Here is a 17,034-nt window from a genome sequence, read left to right on the forward strand (position 1 = left end):
CACACACACACACACAATGACGTGACTGTGTCCCCTCGCTGAGGGAGGGAAGGAGGAGAAAGGAGAGACTGGGTTTACGCTCTGTGCTCCACTCCGCCACCCAGAGTCCACCCAGGTCGGGGCTGTGCAGCATCACTGTCAGACATACCCCAAGTACACCTCCCCCACCCCACGCCCTCTAAGCCTTTGGTAATTTTATTTTTCTTTTTTCGTTCGTTCGTTCGTTCTTTTTTTTTTTTTTTAAAGCTCTCAGCGGGATGAGCAAATCTATTCAGTGAGCACATTTGGAGAACTGAGACACCAAGAAAATGTAAACCACTTCCACGCTGCGGTTTCTTCTACTATTACCCACTTTTTGCCATATTTCTTTTTCACGTTTGTCTGCTCGCCCTCCCCTGTGCACGTTCCTCGCTTTTCCCTCCCCACTCTCCATGTGTTTCCATAACAGCAGAGGATTTAGCCAAAGGTGGCTTTAAATGGTCTCTCCTGGCACTCGTGTAATTGGGAGCTGTGTCTGCGACACTCCCCTTTCCCTCAGCTCTGCGTTACTGTCTCAGGTTTATTTAGGAAGTGCACAGAGGAGGGAGAGAAATCCGCTTGGGCGGGGTGACTGGGCTCAGGAAGGGGGGGGGGGGGGTGTCTTTTCTCTCTCTTTGGCTGCATTTCTCCAGGGTGATGGACGGCCCTTCTAAAGGAAGTAGGAGGAGCAGGCAGAGGCAGTCACAGTGAAACGCCGATTTACTGAGGAATGTTGCTGTACTGCTGTACTGTACTTGTTTGTTTGTTTTTTTGTCCCGCTGTTCTTTGTCAGTCTTTAGTGTGTCTGGCTGCAGCACAGTGCACACATGTGTGCATGCTACTCTTAAAGCCTCCTTGTAGAGGTATTTTTGAAAGGACAAAGTGAGAGATTATCTGTTTATATGAGTGGAAGGGGGCTAAATGTCTGCATTCCTTAGTAGTGACAGCAAGATTCATTGCACCAAGTGGAGGCAAACATGGTGGAAGAGAGAACAAATGACTTGCTTTAGAGGGAAGCTATTTTACCTATGCTAAAACATACTGGGCCTCTCTGATAATACGGGGAGGGGGGGGGGGGATCTGTCATTTCTGTGTTTTTTGGCAAACTGCCCTATTCTTGTTGAAAGAAAGTGTTTTGGTTACGTCAGCGTCTATCATGAAATGCCCCTGCCTGTGATACAGTTGTCCTGTTTAACCCACAAAGAATCGGGAGAGGATTTAGAAGGTGATCCCAGACTTGGCCGACACGCACACTCACAGGGGTCTTCTTCCTTCTATTAATTAGGCCTGGAACTGACAGCTGTCATGTCTGTGAGGCTCTCACCAGTCCTCCTGGCTTAAACAGTGCCTTTGGGTGAATTGGTACCTGAAATTACTACCATCATCACGGCTGTGGAGTCTACTTTAAAAAGCTCCTGGTGTACATGTGCCTCAGTGTGAAAAATTTGAGGGTTTCCTTGATATATGCTGTGTTGTTTGAGGGGGGAGAGGGGCGGGGGCTTTTGGGAAATAAAAGCTTTCCTGGAAAGTCGTCCTGTATATGTGCAGACCTGCAGTGCTCCAGAAGGATTTAATGATCTTACCTCACAAACCCACACAGGCATGCAGAGACAGGTTTTCTTGAGAGAGTGTGTTTTTGCTTGCTAAATGTGTGAATACATGACATGTTCTGTAAACCTTCCCCCAAACGAAAACCTTAGCCATGATCCGAGCCTTTGTTTGGGCCCCAGAGTGCATAAGCAGGCTGAAGGTGTGACCTCCAGCCTATTTTGTCTCAGCATCTGTCCCTCCCACTAATCCCGCTTATCAACAGAGCTCTGTATCAGGGGCAGCCACACTGACACATATGCTCCCGTCTGGATTCAAGTTCCATACAAATGCATTTTAATATTCCCATGTATGCTATTTCCAGAAAAATTCTTAGTCCAGCCAGTCTCCTGCACTACATACACCTGCCTGACACCTAACAGTTAAATTATTGATTCTCAACTTGGGGAGCTTTTTCAATGTCCGTTAAAAGATTATAACCTAAACTTTTCTACTGTGTAGGTGTGTGGACATGCAAATACAGTACACTACAGTTTTTAGATTTATTTAAAACGGAGCACTTCTATTCAGTCAAAAGGGGGTGGGGGGAATGGCCTTTATGTTGCATTTTTCTCCCTCCTTTCATGGCGGTCGACTGCTATGTGTTCTCTTGCTCCCCTTTGTGGGAGCTTTCTTGCAGTGCAGCCCTTTCTTGCATGCATGGCGGAGAGTGTGCAGAGGTCGCTTTAGCGCAGTTCACTCAGCAGCAGCAGTTGGTGGCGGCTCAGGCTTCACCTTACAGAAACATTCCCCTCTCGCTTTTCATCAGCCACTAACCTGAGCTCGGTAACCCTGTCAGGGGGGAAATTCCTGGCAAACACTTCCCTGTGAAAAACGTTGCTCATCTGAAAGTGTGAATCATACATTTACATGTGTTGGAAATACCCCATTTTCACTATGAATTGTGATTTCAGGTTTGGTAGATCATGCAGTTTTCCTGTGTTTAAACTCACTTTCACTTTACTAATAAATTGTCTCTTTTTTTTCCCTTTTTTTTTCCTTCTTTTTTTTGTCCCCCTTCTATATTCAGGCCTTGTGGATGCACTTAGATGTCTGCAATGAGTGCTGTGGCTGGCATGCCTCAGTGTTTTGGACTCCCTTTCTCTGGACTCAGTAGGACAAGAACTGATCAGCAGAGAACGTCATGAGCATAGTCATCCCAGTAGGGGTGGACACTGCAGACACCTCATACCTGGACATGGCTGCTGGCTCAGAGTGAGTAACACCAGGCCTCTACTGTGCACATTTTTATGCCCCCTCACTTCCTCTTATTCACTGTTGTGTACCATCTTTCGTTGTGTTGTATCACCAAAATGTCATTCTCAGTTTTGCTCTCCTTTCTTTCATCTTACACCCCTCCTCTGTGTCGTATATAGTTTTATTTGAGCACGTCTGTCGCCTTCTCCTTTTCAGGGGCCCCAACATGCCCTCTGTAATAACTGAAGCTGCTGTTTTAAAAAAAAAAAAATAAATAAAATAAAAAAATTCTTTTTTCCAGACAGATCTCTTCTCGTATATTTACAAAGCTACTGTTAATGGGACAGGAATTTGCAGGAAGCAGGGCCCCTCTAGTGTGCGCTCTAATGGACTGTTCAGTGTTGTCATTGATTCCTGTAGATGTTAACATTGTTGAGCAGTTAACTACATCTACCATGTGAATCTGCACTGTATGTGTGCAGTCTGTTTATAAAGCTGACTGTGTGAAGTATACAGAGGCACCACGTATGATTTTTTTTTTTTTTTTTTTTCCTCCTTTTCCCTGATCCTTGTCTAATGCTGTAAGCTTGACGTTTGCACATGTGTGCACTGCATTCAGTCAGTGAAGCAGAAATGGTGCATGGAGCCATGGCAACAAGCTTCCTATCGCCCCTCCTCTCGGTTTCCTTATAGTCTTGTCAAGGACACTGCCGCGGCGTTTTGTGGTCAAATAAATGAAGCAAGAGGTTTGCGTACGACTAAAGAATAACACACGTCATCTGCTTATGCAGGGGATCCTGTCTCTTTAAAAACAAGGGAGAGCCCTCCCCTCCCTGCTGCTACCACTGTCGCCTTCATCAGAGCTGTTACCCAGACAGCATGTGTTGCCATGGTTTTTACCCCTCACTCCCCTCCCTTCCTCTTTCCTCTCTGCACTGCGCAGGGCCTGTTGCCATGGACACTGCCCTGAGTGACAGGTGGTCCTTGCATAGATATGGTGTCTCTCCCCCAACACCAGCCAGCTACCCCCCACCCCCTGAGTGCTGCTGTCACCGGGGCTACGAGTAAGCCCCTCGCCTTCACTCTCTCCCTTGTTCTTTGTCCGTCAGTGCTCTGTGTCCGACTGCCTGCTGCAGATTTATTCAAAGGCTGATAACAAGCTTGAAAGGGGCTTCCACCTGCTGCTGTGCAGGTCCTGTCTGGACCAGAGGCACAGCATAGTTGGGCTCACACTGCTCTGTAGAGATGTCAGGAACATGTTTGACATAAAAGATGGATGCAGGCACTGTGCTGTTTCTGAAACCTTGAGCTGAGTATTTTTGCCAGACGTGATGAGAGGGGTGGCTCCAACTACGAAACCACACTCTTATTGGCCTAATGACTTGTGACCGACAGTTAATTAGCCAAAAAGTGTCGTCTGGATAATCATCCTTTCCTATTCACTTCAGTATGACCTGAAACTTGCAACTGAGCCCATAAACTGGTTAGGAAAGTGTTTACTGAGGGCACAGAGTGCTTACTGCAACTAGAAGTCTTTATGCACCCACAGGAATCGCCCCCTAATGGCTATTAAAGAATTTAAACCCTTTTGATTTATTTTAACCTACCTCAGGTCATAATTTATATCAAATCAAGTGAGCAGTAGCATTATTTTTGCCAAGGATTCTTAAATCTTTACCGCACAAATTCCTAAATTTAATCTGTGAGATAATTGGTGTAACCAAAATCAGAATTGCTCTAAATCATGCCTTGAAATGACCACCCAAATAAGTGCCCAGATGCGTTTCAAGATGGCTGCCAAGCGGCAAGACTTCTGGAAGGACTTTGGCTACGTTCCTTATTTTATATTCAGCCTCTGCTACTCGCCCGAGAAACGGCGTCACGTCTTTTCCACGTCCTCCCTCAAATCTGCAGCAGTGTCACCAGCTGTTGGCCAATGCAGTGTGTGCATGCATTTGTGTGTGTGTGTCCACGCTGACACACACAGAGCCCAGCGCACGCATACACGCTGCTGACAGAATACGTAGTGTTGCCATGGTAGCAAGCAGGAGCTCTTTAGGAGTGAAGGCGTTGCCGGTGGCGTTTCGGGGGCTGCTCTCTTTCCTCTCCCTGCTGTTGCGCTCTCTCATGTTCACTCTGCTTGTCCACTCTGCCTCTTTACAGTCTCGCACCAGATGTTCATCTTCTAAATGATATTGTCTCTCCATGCTTTTATTTATTTTACACTTGTGGCGTTCTTTTAGGCAAAACTAGAAAATTGCTAACTGCCACCTTTTAAGTTAAACTTTGTTACAAAAATTCTCTCCTCATTCCACCCTCTTTCATCTGTTCTTGTGCGCAGGCAGGCAGTCACGGATTATTGGACTGTATATCTGCAGTCCTCCCACTACATATATGCACACAGTGCCTGTAATTCAGCGGCGTCAAACTTGTTTTTGTTTGCAGGCTACATAAAAGCTTATTGGTTTTTTTGTTTTTTTTTTAAAAAGCTTTTCGTTTCTTTTAGTTTACAGAATTAGATTCATATATCTAATAACTTATCCAGTTAAACACCTGAATGGAAAAATCTGAGGTGACTTAAGATAAATGGCAAATCAGTTACAGAGAAGAACGTATAATGGAAAATTGAAAAACCAGGTACTTTTCTGGTACTCAATTGAACACACTTTTTCTGTTACCTTATCTATTACCGGTCTCTCTTCAACCTGTACGACATGCCGCGGGGGATGGTTTTGGTCAGGAAGAAGGTTTTCAAACCCTCTGTCCTGGATGAAATTAACAGTTCTAATTTTCATGGCATAACCCATTTTTAAGAAATAAAAACTGAAAAGTCCAAAAGGTATTCCCTACTTACTTTCAGTTTTGTTCAAGAGTAAATGTATGAATAATACAAACCCACCAATTATGCGCATACAGAAACAAACACAAACATGCTTCCTTCCTTCCCACAGAACAGGCTCGCTCACTTGTTTGCCTCGTTTGTCATTATCTTGATATTTTTTTCCCCTCCCAGACTAATTTGTAACACCTGTGTCTCTCTTCAACCTGTTGAAAAAAAAAATAAAAATCCTTCTTTCCTCCTCTGAGTGATACACACCCACATCTCTTTATTATAAAGTGTAGACTTTGATCTGGTTAATCATTGATGGAAGAAAGTTTGTGAACCAACTGCACCCAGGTATATGTGTTCTGTCTTTCTGCAAACCTAATCTGTGGCAGTTAATCTGTTGTGTACGCATACACACCCCTCTTACACTGGGCCCGCCTCTGTACTTGAAGCATGCACTTTACGTTTTCACTTTGACAGTGAATAGTTGAGTGGCAGTACACACAGGAAGTGCTGCACAGTGCTCTTTCGGCATGCAAAAGGAGCAATAGGGCTGAGAAGGGCTCCCACAGGTACCGTATCACCAGCTTGCCTTGGGGACTCGCTGTTTAAAGGGAACTTTAAGGGGTGTTTTTAAGTACTTGTTCAAGCTATATAATTATTCACTGTATCTCCTAATTGCCTTGGCTCTTTCTAGTGTGCTTTTTAACCTGAGTGCGAGCTTCAAAATAACGTGGTTATAGAGTCAGAGTCTCACATGGCCTGGTCAGGGTGCTCATTGTCTTTGCTGCTAAAATAGCTCCATATGAGGCAGTTCTTTATGCTTATTGAGCATCTTTATTGTATTTTGCCTAGATATTTTTGTAGCTTGGAGAGAGCAGAGTAAAAAACTTTGTCTTTATGACCTTTGAGCAGTTTTCTACACCTTGCTCTGGGAAGAGTTGAATCAAATGTGTTTTCACATGACTGAGCCATTCACTCATGTGGATATCGAGCTGAAACAAATAGCTGCGGCACCATAGCTTAAACAGTCCGTATCTCAAATGCATCTTGTTTATCCAGTATGTTGCACTGGTATTTCTCTCTTCCTCTTCTTCTTCCCTCTCTTTTTTTTCTTTTCTTTTCCCCTCTTTCATACTGGACCGTCTTGTCTCATGTCATCCGTTTTGCCAGTTCCACTTCCCTCTTCCACAGAGCAACTGAAGAACAGATTAATCATGTCATAATAAGGGTGGGTTGGTCCTAAACGGTCAAACAGGCTCTCTCTTCACCACTGAACGTGTTAGAAAAGTGGATTGACTGGTTTGGTAGGAACGAACTTGTGCAAGTGTGTGTTTTGTGTGAGTGACGGATAGCATGTGTTTTCTGATGATTGTCTGACTTACAGATGTGGGTTCAGGGATTAAAACGTCAGTTATGTGGGGCTCTCAGGCCTGACGAGCCCGGATAAGGTGACATTATAGCACACACTGTGGTGGTACAGTTTAGTGGCCTTCCTCTGGCAGCTGTAACCTCTGTGTCACCACCAGTAGCTACCCAGATGCAGACACATCCTTAAGACTGTTGTAAGGAAACTGTCCTTGAATTACTTTGCTTTTCAGCTCTTAACCAAATTTTTGTTTGTGTTTCTGTCTTAAAGACCAGAGTCGGTGGAGGCCAGCCCTGTGGTGGTGGAAAAGTCGAGCTACCCACACCAGATTTACAGTAGCAGTTCGCACCATTCCCACAGTTACATAGGCCTGCCTTATGCTGTAAGCACACACACACACACACACACACACCTCTTTCCTCACCTTCCTCAAACTTATACAGATAACCTGCAAACCTTGAGCAGGAGAATTACAGTGAACAAGGAAAATATTGCTTTCAGTACATGCTTTCATGCTGTTTCTTATACAACACAAGCATTAATGAGTGTAAACGCTTCTTTTAAAAAAAAAAAAAAAAAAAAAAAAAATCATTGTCAGTCAAACGAACACAAATAATGGCAGCAGCTGCCAAGATAAAAACAGACTAAAGAAAGGTGGTCATGTTAGATCACTGATGCAGCAGTGTTTGGGTTTAAAGGCAGCACAACATGCTTGTCCCGAGGATTTAAGAAACCCAGAAAACAGACCAATATTGACTGCTTCCTTGTCATAAGGCATCAGAGGAAGGAGGACATGGCAGGCTGTTTGGATATTAGGGGGAAAATGCAATTATAACACATAAACCTCTGTCTTTTTCAGTCATTGAGTGAAACTGATTTGCTGTTGGTTAATTGACATTCTTAATCTTTTTAGGATATTTAAAATAGTACATAGAACTTTGTTCATTGTTTGGTCATTAAATGATCTATAGATGCTATAAAATGGAAACTGAAACAACTAAGTCAGGGCTGTAAAACCTTTGCTTTGGACCTTACTAAACCTGTTGCTAACACATCTTGGCCTAAAAAAGACTAAACATTTAATTTGCTAAGTAGTGTGTTGGTTGTAGAGGTAATTTTCTGTTGCCAGTGATAGTGCATGCCCATTGTGGCAACGTTGTTTTGTAAACTAAACTATTTTGATAAGCAACGTTTACCTATATCACATGAAAGGTACATTTTCAATTGTTCTCTCAGGACCACAACTATGGGGCGCGGCCCCCACCTACACCGCCAGCCTCCCCACCCCCCTCCATGTTGATCCGACAAGGAGAGGGGGGGCTGTTTGTTCCAGGGGGCCAGGACGAAGCGTCCAGGGGCACCACACTCAGCACCTCAGAGGATGGCAGCTACGGGGCTGACATCACCCGTTGCATCTGTGGCTTCACCCATGACGATGGCTACATGATCTGTTGTGACAAGTGCAGGTGAGACACAAGTAGTCACAAGCTTTGACTAGTATTGACTCAGGCCTCTTTCATCTAGCTGCCTGTTTTTGTTCCTTGTGTTCACTAGATCAGTTTTCTGTAACTTCATGTGGTTAATGGGAACAAAAATGTGACTTGAAGGTTTATTAAAACTCCTTAACGTTTCCCTTTAGTGCCTGGCAGCACATAGACTGCATGGGCATTGACAGACAGAACATTCCTGAGACCTACCTGTGTGAACGCTGCCAACCTCGACACCTCGATAGAGAGAGGGCCGTCCTGCTGCAGACCCGTAAAAGAGAGTCTTTATCTGGTAAGGGAACACATTTATAAAGCTCCCAACATTTCCCATTACCCTTGTACTTTTTTTTAAAAAATTTCTGTTGACAAAAATCTCAATGCAGTTGCAGTAATTCACAAAAAGAAAACCTAGAGAAACTAGATTATTTTGAGAGCTGAACTATGAGGCGTTAGAAGCAAGAACCCACAGATAGATGTTTCAGTTCTGCTTTTACTGGCTTCCTTGCTGCAGTAAATGGCCAGCTCATTACAGAGTAAAGCAGGTTGTAAGCTGTGTCAGGGTGCAGCCTCCTCCCCCTGCAGGACAGCCAGATATAATTCTGCCTGAGAGCAGGATGTACTGACACCTGCAGGTCAAGCAGAAAACTGCAATTTAGTTTGTGATGTAGCAAGCCTTGTCTTCCATTAGTATGACACGATTAGCTTTTGTTTTGCCCGAAGCAGGTGTAGCTTTTTATATCTTTGTGTGTGTCACTTTCTTTGTTCCCTGCCTGACTCCTAATAACTCGCTTGCTCATTCAGACGGGGACACCAGTGCTACAGAGAGTGGAGATGAGGTTCCGCTAGAGCTCTACTCCACCTTCCAGCACACGCCTACCACCATCACCCTCACCACTGGACGCCTTGGCAATAAGCAATCTGATAAAAAGCGCAAAAAGAGTGGTGAAAAAGAGCCTCCAGCGTCCTCTGCTCGAGCTAAAAAGGTCAACGTTTACTCATTCACTTACAAAATTAATATTTTACAAACACCTGTTTGGAATGCCGATTAACCTCACACTTTTAATTTATTTAATTACCTTAAAGGCCTTTCGAGAGGGGTCCAGAAAATCCTCTAGAGTAAAGGTAAACTTACAGAACACTCTCACGTCCACCATTTCCAGAATCCAGAATGCTCCTGTTAAATCTGAGCTGTGAGTCACATTTGTACTGTTTTTCTCAGGGTGCAGCTCCCGAACAGGAGCCAACAGAGCACCCGTCTCTGTGGGAGAACAAGATCAAAACGTGGATGGAGCGTTACGAGGAGGCCAGCAGTAATCAGTACACTGAGGATGTTCAGGTCCTGTTGCGTGTTAAAGAACAAGGCGACGGCAAGAGTCTGGCATACAACACGCACCCAGCCTCTTTCAAACCCCCTGTAGAGGTACAAATATACACACTGAGTGAATCTCCACTGGTAACACAAATATGATAACACCCAAACACATTGTTTGTCTCTAGCAGTCTGCAGCACTAGCTTTCCCTCTTGGGGTTCACATGTAATTCAAGATGTTTGTTTATGTCAGGCGGTTTGTGTCTCCCAGAGTCAAGTTCAGAAGAACAAGAAGATCCTCAAGGCGGTGCGAGACTTGGCCCCAGACTCCCTCATCATTGAGTACAGGGGCAAGTTCATGCTTCGACAGCAGTTTGAGGCCAACGGATACTTCTTCAAGAGGTTAGGAAGCTTGTCACGAGTCAAAAGGGTTTTCCCTCTTGGATTTGTCTCAATCTAAATTGAGTGCAACTTCGTTTTTAGTGCAGGTCAAATAAATTAACTCTTAATGTAATGGCAGATGATTTAAGATGTTAAATTGAGGTGTTTTGTGTGCATTGATCCCACTCATCCTTTGACCTTGCTTTTCTCCTCAGGCCATACCCTTTTGTGTTATTTTATTCAAAATTTGATGGACTGGAGATGTGTGTAGACGCTCGCAGCTTTGGAAACGAAGCACGTTTCATTCGCCGCTCTTGTACTCCCAATGCTGAAGTATGTAACATTCAAAAGTGCTTAATAATTTGCTTCTTTTCACTTAATTAACCAAAACTCTTATCCATAGTTGCAAGCGCTATTTTTTACCAATACTCTTCTGAACGTCCCTCAGGTGCGTCATGTCATTGAGGACGGCATGTTACATTTATACATCTACTCATTGCGGCCGATATCCAAGGGCACAGAGATCACAATCGGTTTTGATTTTGACTATGGCAGCTGGTAAGTGTTAAGGAGTAAAACTGGCAATTGCTTGCTAGCAAGACAAGATCGTTTCACTAAATTTCTCCTGTTTTTGTTTGTTTGCTTTGGGTTATTTGTTTGTTTTTGTAGTAAATACAAGGTGGACTGTGCCTGTGTGAAGGGGAACCAGGAGTGCCCGGTGCTCAAGCACAACCTAGAGCCCACAGAGAACCTGGGTTCTGGAGGCAGACGCAGAGGGAATCGGAAGGACAAGGAGTTGGCACGGGACGACCAGGCCCAGAACCAGAACGTGGGTTTGGACGGCGAGGGGAAGGGCAAGAACATAGGCGACAGCAAGCAGAGAAAACTCTCTCCTCTCCGCCTCTCCATCTCAAACAACCAGGCAAGATTACTTTTTAATGTACGGTGCGCAAAACATGCCTGGTGTCAGTCACCCTTTTTAACACTTCTTAATTTAGATTTATTCTGTTAAAATGCACTCACCCTTATAGTCCATGCATGTGGTTTATTTTGGTCTGTGCATGTGTTTTCCATTGTTAGTCACTCTTTGTTATTGTACATCCTGTTTAGTTCCCTCCCTTTTTTAGTTTTTTTCCTCTCCCATCATCCCTGTTATGCATCCACTTTTGTCCCCTCCCAGCTAATTTTTTTTCCTTATACAGACCATATCTTACTGCACTTTTGTTCCACTGGTCTGGCAGAGATGTGCAGTAGTAACACAAGCAGAGGCGCCGACGGTAACAAAAGTCTCATTTGTTATCGGTTGTGGAAATTATTTTAGAGTTCATGATTCAGGGAAATCTTATTTGTGACTTGAATATTTGGTTTAGAAACCAGTTCCATTTGAATTAGAAAGGACTGCCTCAGGCTTTCAGAAATGCAGAAACATGAGTAGACCTGTCCCAGTAAGACATAGGAGGTTTTAATATCATGATGATACCCAATGGACATGACAATATTCAAGCTGCTACACCAATAATTTAATAAGGGGGTGCTAATAAAGTCATAACTTTCAAGAAGGCCACTTAGCAGTTGTGTAATGTGCACAGACCAACCACCTATCTAAGCGTATCTTTAAAAAGTTCTTCCTCAGCCTCTCCCTCACCTCACCTCTCCTCCACTCTTACCTGTCTCCTTCTAGTCTGTAGCCAGACTGAATGATCAGCCATGATAAAGCGCCATACCCCGCTCTCCCCTCCTCTTACAGGATCCTGAGTTATTTGAGGATCTAGAAGACAAAACCTCCGTTAGCAATGAAGTAGAGATGGAGTCAGAGGAGCAGATTGCAGAGAGGAGGAGGAAGATGGTAAGTGTGCCAAGCTAGGGGCTACAGCTTACCCCCCTCCCCCGCTGCCGTGCTACCACCCAGCAGAAAGAGCAAAAATAAAAACTGTCCCCTGTTGCTCTGGGTGTGGACTTAACTATTTGTCTGCTAAGAGCTTGGATAGGAGCAGCTGTCTTCTACCTCTCCTCCATAAAACCAGCCTCCTCCTTCACCATTCATCTACTGCTAGTGCTCCCACTATTATCGGTGCCTCTGTTGCTGTTTTGTTCAAACCCACTGTGCTTTCCCTCCTTCAGCTTTGACTTTTCCCCTTTTCTCACAGCGCTGAGGCTTTGTGCTTGTCTGTCATTACGCTTATTTTCTCATTTGTTGCCTGTTTTTTCTTTTTTGCCCCTTCACCATGTGAGAACATGAACAGGCCTGCAGTGCCGCATGCCTGTTGACAACCTTGCCAGTGTATTGTGTCTTTATGCACACTGAAACTATCCCCCAGTGTGTATTACAGTTTGAGTAGAGCTCTCTTCTCACCTTCATTGTAGCCATGAGATTGAAATGGCCTGTTACGGGTTCAACCACTCTCTCTGCCAAATGGTCGTATGTCCCCGAGAGATGGGATCTCTCACACACACACACACACACACACACACACACACACACACACACACAGGAAATTACCCTGCAGTCAGCTCCGTTTCACATGGTAGACCCAAGGTGTAAATCGCTGACTCATCTTTGGCTAAGGTACAGTTCTTATAATTGGCCAGAGAGATGGATGGATGGATGGATAGATGGAGGGAGTGACTGCAGAGGGTAGAGCCCTGTTGCCGGGGCCTTATTGACTACGGGAGATCCAATAAGCTGCCTTCTATGCAACATGGCAGAAGAGGGCACCCTGCTCGAGCAAAGAAGCATACATTTGCACACTGACGGTCACAAGCGTAGTAGGTGTGCGTGGTCATTTTTAAATCTGTGTGGTGGAGATGCTGCATGGGAGAGAAATATCTTGCCTGCTTAAGCTCTTACTGAAAGTTCTATTGGTGGAAAGGGCATCCTGGGTTTATGTTGTCTTCCTACTACCCCAGCTCTTTAGATATTTTATGTATACTAACACTTCACCCTTGGTGTTCTGTTGCCTGTGGGAAGAGTCAAAATGTCAAATCATTGCTAACATGGGCTCCCCCTTTCTTTATATTTTTGTTAGGGCTCCTTTAGCTTAGCCTCTGTGATAGAAGTCGGAATATACAAAGAAACTGGACATTTAAAAATAACCCTTTACTACCACTGCGGTTTGTTCTTCCTCATTGTGGGGAACTCCGCTATTGTTTCCTTTACTACTCGAGCCAAACTTCAACCGATCAATATTCTGCCTACATACAGCATCATTGCCATTGGTGCCACTGTTTGCATGCAGCCCTACAAAAAGCAAACACATGTGATTGAAGTCCAGTAATTCACAACCAGACAAGCAGGACCTTAAATCTCACTTTAAAGATCAAGATTTTAAGAATATGTCAAATGATGTGCTGTGACTCTCTTTGTGAGATGGGTGTAATAAGCTGCTGGTCAGTGATTGTAGTGAATGCCCAGCTTTTGGTAGAAGGAATTAAAAGACCTGTGCCTTTTTATTGTAGTGTTTTTTTGTTGTTGTTGTTTTTGTAAAACTTAGTTCTTAGGAAATTCTGTGAAGATTTTGGTTTACAGCAGGAGTCCTGCTATAAGAGATTGTTCCTAAATTTTTGAATACTTGTCGACGCCTTGTCTTTGGAAGCCAAAGCTCCAAAGAAGCCACAAGTGGAATTGCATGACCTTGGGGTCTTAGACTATGGGTTTGGAGTGGCACCAATGTTTTTCTCACTGCTGTGAAAAGGGCAATTACATCCTGGCATTATTAGTGCATTCCTGAAGATGCTCTATAGTTGTAAATATCCTGCATAGTGTTATTGCATATTACTAGGTAACCTTAGCGCTGGAAAAATTTCACCAGATGATTAGAGATCCTTTAGTCCAGTCATGTCCATTTTTAGTGAAGCCTTGTTTAGGTGGGACATGTCTCTTCTAAACTGGGCTGTTTCTTTATTAAACATTCAGGCCAACCCAGCGGAGCAGTCCCATCTACCTGTCGGGGCGGCTTCGTGCTGGAGGGGACTGAAAATCAAGGAGGTAAACTTGACCCATACATGGCCAACCCCACCCATCTACCAACCTCGTAGTGGTGATTGACTGAGTTAAAAGCGTACTAACAGTCCTGTCTTTACAGCAAACTTTAGCCTATGCAGGCAAAAAATTTTTTTTTTTTTTTCCTTTCCAAAAGTGTGCTTTGAGTAATGATGGAGTGCTTTGTTTTAGGTGGAGGTAGCTATGGTTTCTTTATAAGGACCTGGGGAAATTTATTTGCGTACAAGCTAAATTAAAACACCTTGTTCTCCTACATTTTTCTCTCACTCCAATCTCCTCTTTTGGTTGCTCTTATTGTGAAAATGAAGGGACATTTTTTTTTTTCTACTTGGCTCTGCATATGGCACTCTGCACTCAGATAGAAATGCTTTTCGCTGCGTAGCACACATTAACCAGTTGCACCGCTACCTCTGGGGAGTAGTACTCCATGAACTAATCTATGCGCACTCTCTTCCTCTCCCTCGCCCCTCCTCCATGCCCCACATCTAACCCTCTGCAGACACGAGAGGAGAGGAAGATGGAGGCCATCCTGCAAGCCTTTGCCCGAATGGAGAAGAGAGAGAAACGACGGGAGCAGGCGCTGGAGAGAATCGGCAGCATAAAGTCCGAGGTTGGGGGCCGCAGTGACATTAAGGAGGAGCCTCCAGCCACACCAGAGACGGCAGATTCGCCAGCTGTTATCCAGGTCAGAGCACAGATAAACAAAAAAAACAAAACAAAAAACTTTACTTTTATTTATATTTTAATTGATGTTGGCACAAATGCTTCTTCTGAGCTGTACTATAAAAAATTTGTGTTTTTGTTTGGAGCAAGCTATTGTCAGATTTTTAAGAGATTTATGTATTCAAATGTGATGTTATTGAACTCTCAAATGTGTTTTTTATAGCCACTTCTGGAAGTAAAAGAGGAGCCAGGTCTAAAGCCAGCCAAAGTTAAAGGCACGAGGAACAGGAAAAGTTTCTCAAGAAATCGTACTCACATTGGGCAACAGCGGCGACGAGCTCGCACTATCAGCACTTGTTCTGACCTGCCTCCCAGCTCTCCAACTGAGTCTGTGGAGCCTGTGACCAATGAAGCCCCTGAAGGAGAAACACCCACTGTGCCAGAGCCGGAGGCCATCTCCACACAAGCACCCGACACCAGTCCTCCGCACAGCAGCTCACCTGCACCTGACAGAAACCGAACAGGGAGCAAGACTTTCAGAACAAAAAAGGTACAGGCACATGTCTAATTCTGCATATGAAACATATTTCTGGCTTTTTAAAAAATGTTCAGGAACCCTTTAGAATTTTTACATCTTCTCAAACTCTTTTCCACAGCACTTTGTGAATGAGTGGGTAGGCGAGAAACAGCAGGACCGTGGTGCTGTACGAACACCAGAACCAGTCCCAGAAAGGCCACTGAGAATAAGCAGTGACCCTGAAGTGCTGGCCACGCAGCTCAACGCCCTGCCAGGCCTGGCCTGCTCCCAGCAGGTCTACAGCACGCCCAAACACTATGTCCGCTTTTTGTCCCCGTTCTTGGCAAACCGCAGCCCCACATCTCCCGGGGTCCCCACCGGGAGACGGCGTTCCCGAGAACTACCCGAAATGCCACCAACCACTGGTTCCTGCAAGAAGGTACAGACTTCTGCTTTTAAAAGCAATCCTGCCTTTCTTTGATGCTCATGGGAAAAACTTAAACAGCTAGATTTGGAAAGTAGATCTTTGTTTACATAGGAAATAACTAAGTTTTCCCAAAATGCCACAGCCTTTGAATTTCTTCCATTCTTTGTTAACTCCGTCTCCGTGAATGCATCAAAAAGTTTCCAGTGGGATGAACTCATTTGAAGTCGCCCAGAATATTATCGAGGGACAGGACTGTCACTGTTTAGCTGCTTTATTTAGAAGCTTCCTTTAATAAGTTGCTGAATTTATATTCTCCTTTACTAAAGTGCGTCTAGAAGCAGAATTTATCATTCAGCAGCTATCTTGTTAAAACCTATAGGTACTTATTTTGCCCCTATCTAAATGAATAAGGAGAGGTTTTTGGGTTTTTGTTTTTTTTTTTTGTTGGTTTTTTTTAAGCTTGAAATTAGAAACTTCTCTCCTTTTACACACCATCTAGGTAACTTGATTAATACCATGACCATTTAGGTTAGTTTCTATATTTTTATTACAATATTAAGTAGATATACCTGCCACTAGATGTTTGAAACTGTTGTGAATGTCTCCTGTGCACTCTTTCTCTTTGTTATAATGGCTCTGTTTTTACAGCGATGGTTGAAGCAAGCTCTAGAGGAGGAAGGCTCCACCAGCCCAGGCAGACGGCCAAGTCTTCTCATGCCCGGTGAAGGCCCCCTCAGCCCCTCCATTAACGGAGACTCAGACAGCCCCCTACCCTATAATGGCATCTGCTCGCTACCAGGTAAGTCTGGGTTCGAACAGATCAATCTAATGCCACTTAAACTACAAACCTAACAAAGAAAACTGTGCATTTATTCAATGATGGTAAAGGAAACCAGTCTTAATAACAGTAAATAATCAAGCCAACTTTAAATCATAGATGCCATGCTCATTTTGACATCTTGCAGAGTTGCCCACTCCTTTGAAAAAGCGAAGGTTGAGTCCTTTGGACGCTTGTATGTCTGAGAGCTCAACGCCCTACGGTTCCCCTTGTGCCACGCCCACCCGGACAGAACAGTTGGAGACGCTGCTGACACCAGCCTTAATGGCCACCCCTCCACGTCCCCGAACAGAGGAGCCAAGCATGGAGCCCTTGCCCAGCACCCCAACGCCAACGCTTAATGCCCCTCAGGAGGTAAAGCTGTGTTTATGCATAAGCCTGTAAACGTTACATGTTTGTTTACATGAGGAAGAA

General features: G+C 44.3%; 1 protein-coding gene across 8 annotated transcripts in view; it reads left to right on the forward strand.

Moving 5' to 3' along the window:
• Positions 1-17,034, forward strand: part of kmt2e (lysine (K)-specific methyltransferase 2E) — a 30,023-nt gene that overhangs the window by 7,167 nt on the left and 5,822 nt on the right. For 2 of the 8 annotated variants that reach the window (XM_082510719.1, XM_082510718.1), the window contains exons 2-19: positions 2,636-2,820; positions 7,269-7,380; positions 8,235-8,464; positions 8,638-8,777; positions 9,287-9,468; positions 9,569-9,607; positions 9,705-9,905; positions 10,048-10,196; positions 10,391-10,508; positions 10,624-10,733; positions 10,845-11,097; positions 11,923-12,021; positions 14,089-14,160; positions 14,675-14,860; positions 15,062-15,388; positions 15,495-15,794; positions 16,431-16,581; positions 16,748-16,974. In XM_082510719.1, coding sequence (XP_082366845.1) covers positions 2,750-2,820; positions 7,269-7,380; positions 8,235-8,464; positions 8,638-8,777; positions 9,287-9,468; positions 9,569-9,607; positions 9,705-9,905; positions 10,048-10,196; positions 10,391-10,508; positions 10,624-10,733; positions 10,845-11,097; positions 11,923-12,021; positions 14,089-14,160; positions 14,675-14,860; positions 15,062-15,388; positions 15,495-15,794; positions 16,431-16,581; positions 16,748-16,974 — 2,967 coding nt within the window. In that variant the 5' untranslated portion in view covers positions 2,636-2,749. Of the gene's footprint in view, positions 1-2,635; positions 2,821-6,111; positions 6,202-7,268; positions 7,381-8,234; positions 8,465-8,637; positions 8,778-9,286; positions 9,469-9,568; positions 9,608-9,704; positions 9,906-10,047; positions 10,197-10,390; positions 10,509-10,623; positions 10,734-10,844; positions 11,098-11,922; positions 12,022-14,088; positions 14,161-14,674; positions 14,861-15,061; positions 15,389-15,494; positions 15,795-16,430; positions 16,582-16,747; positions 16,975-17,034 lie in introns of those variants that run through there. The other 6 variants (XM_082510720.1, XM_082510725.1, XM_082510721.1 and 3 more) reach the window with 6 other exon arrangements.

The sequence above is a fragment of the Aulonocara stuartgranti genome, assembly GCF_965226115.1.
Source record: "Aulonocara stuartgranti genome assembly, chromosome: 17".
NCBI classification, from domain to species: Eukaryota; Metazoa; Chordata; class Actinopteri; order Cichliformes; family Cichlidae; genus Aulonocara; species Aulonocara stuartgranti.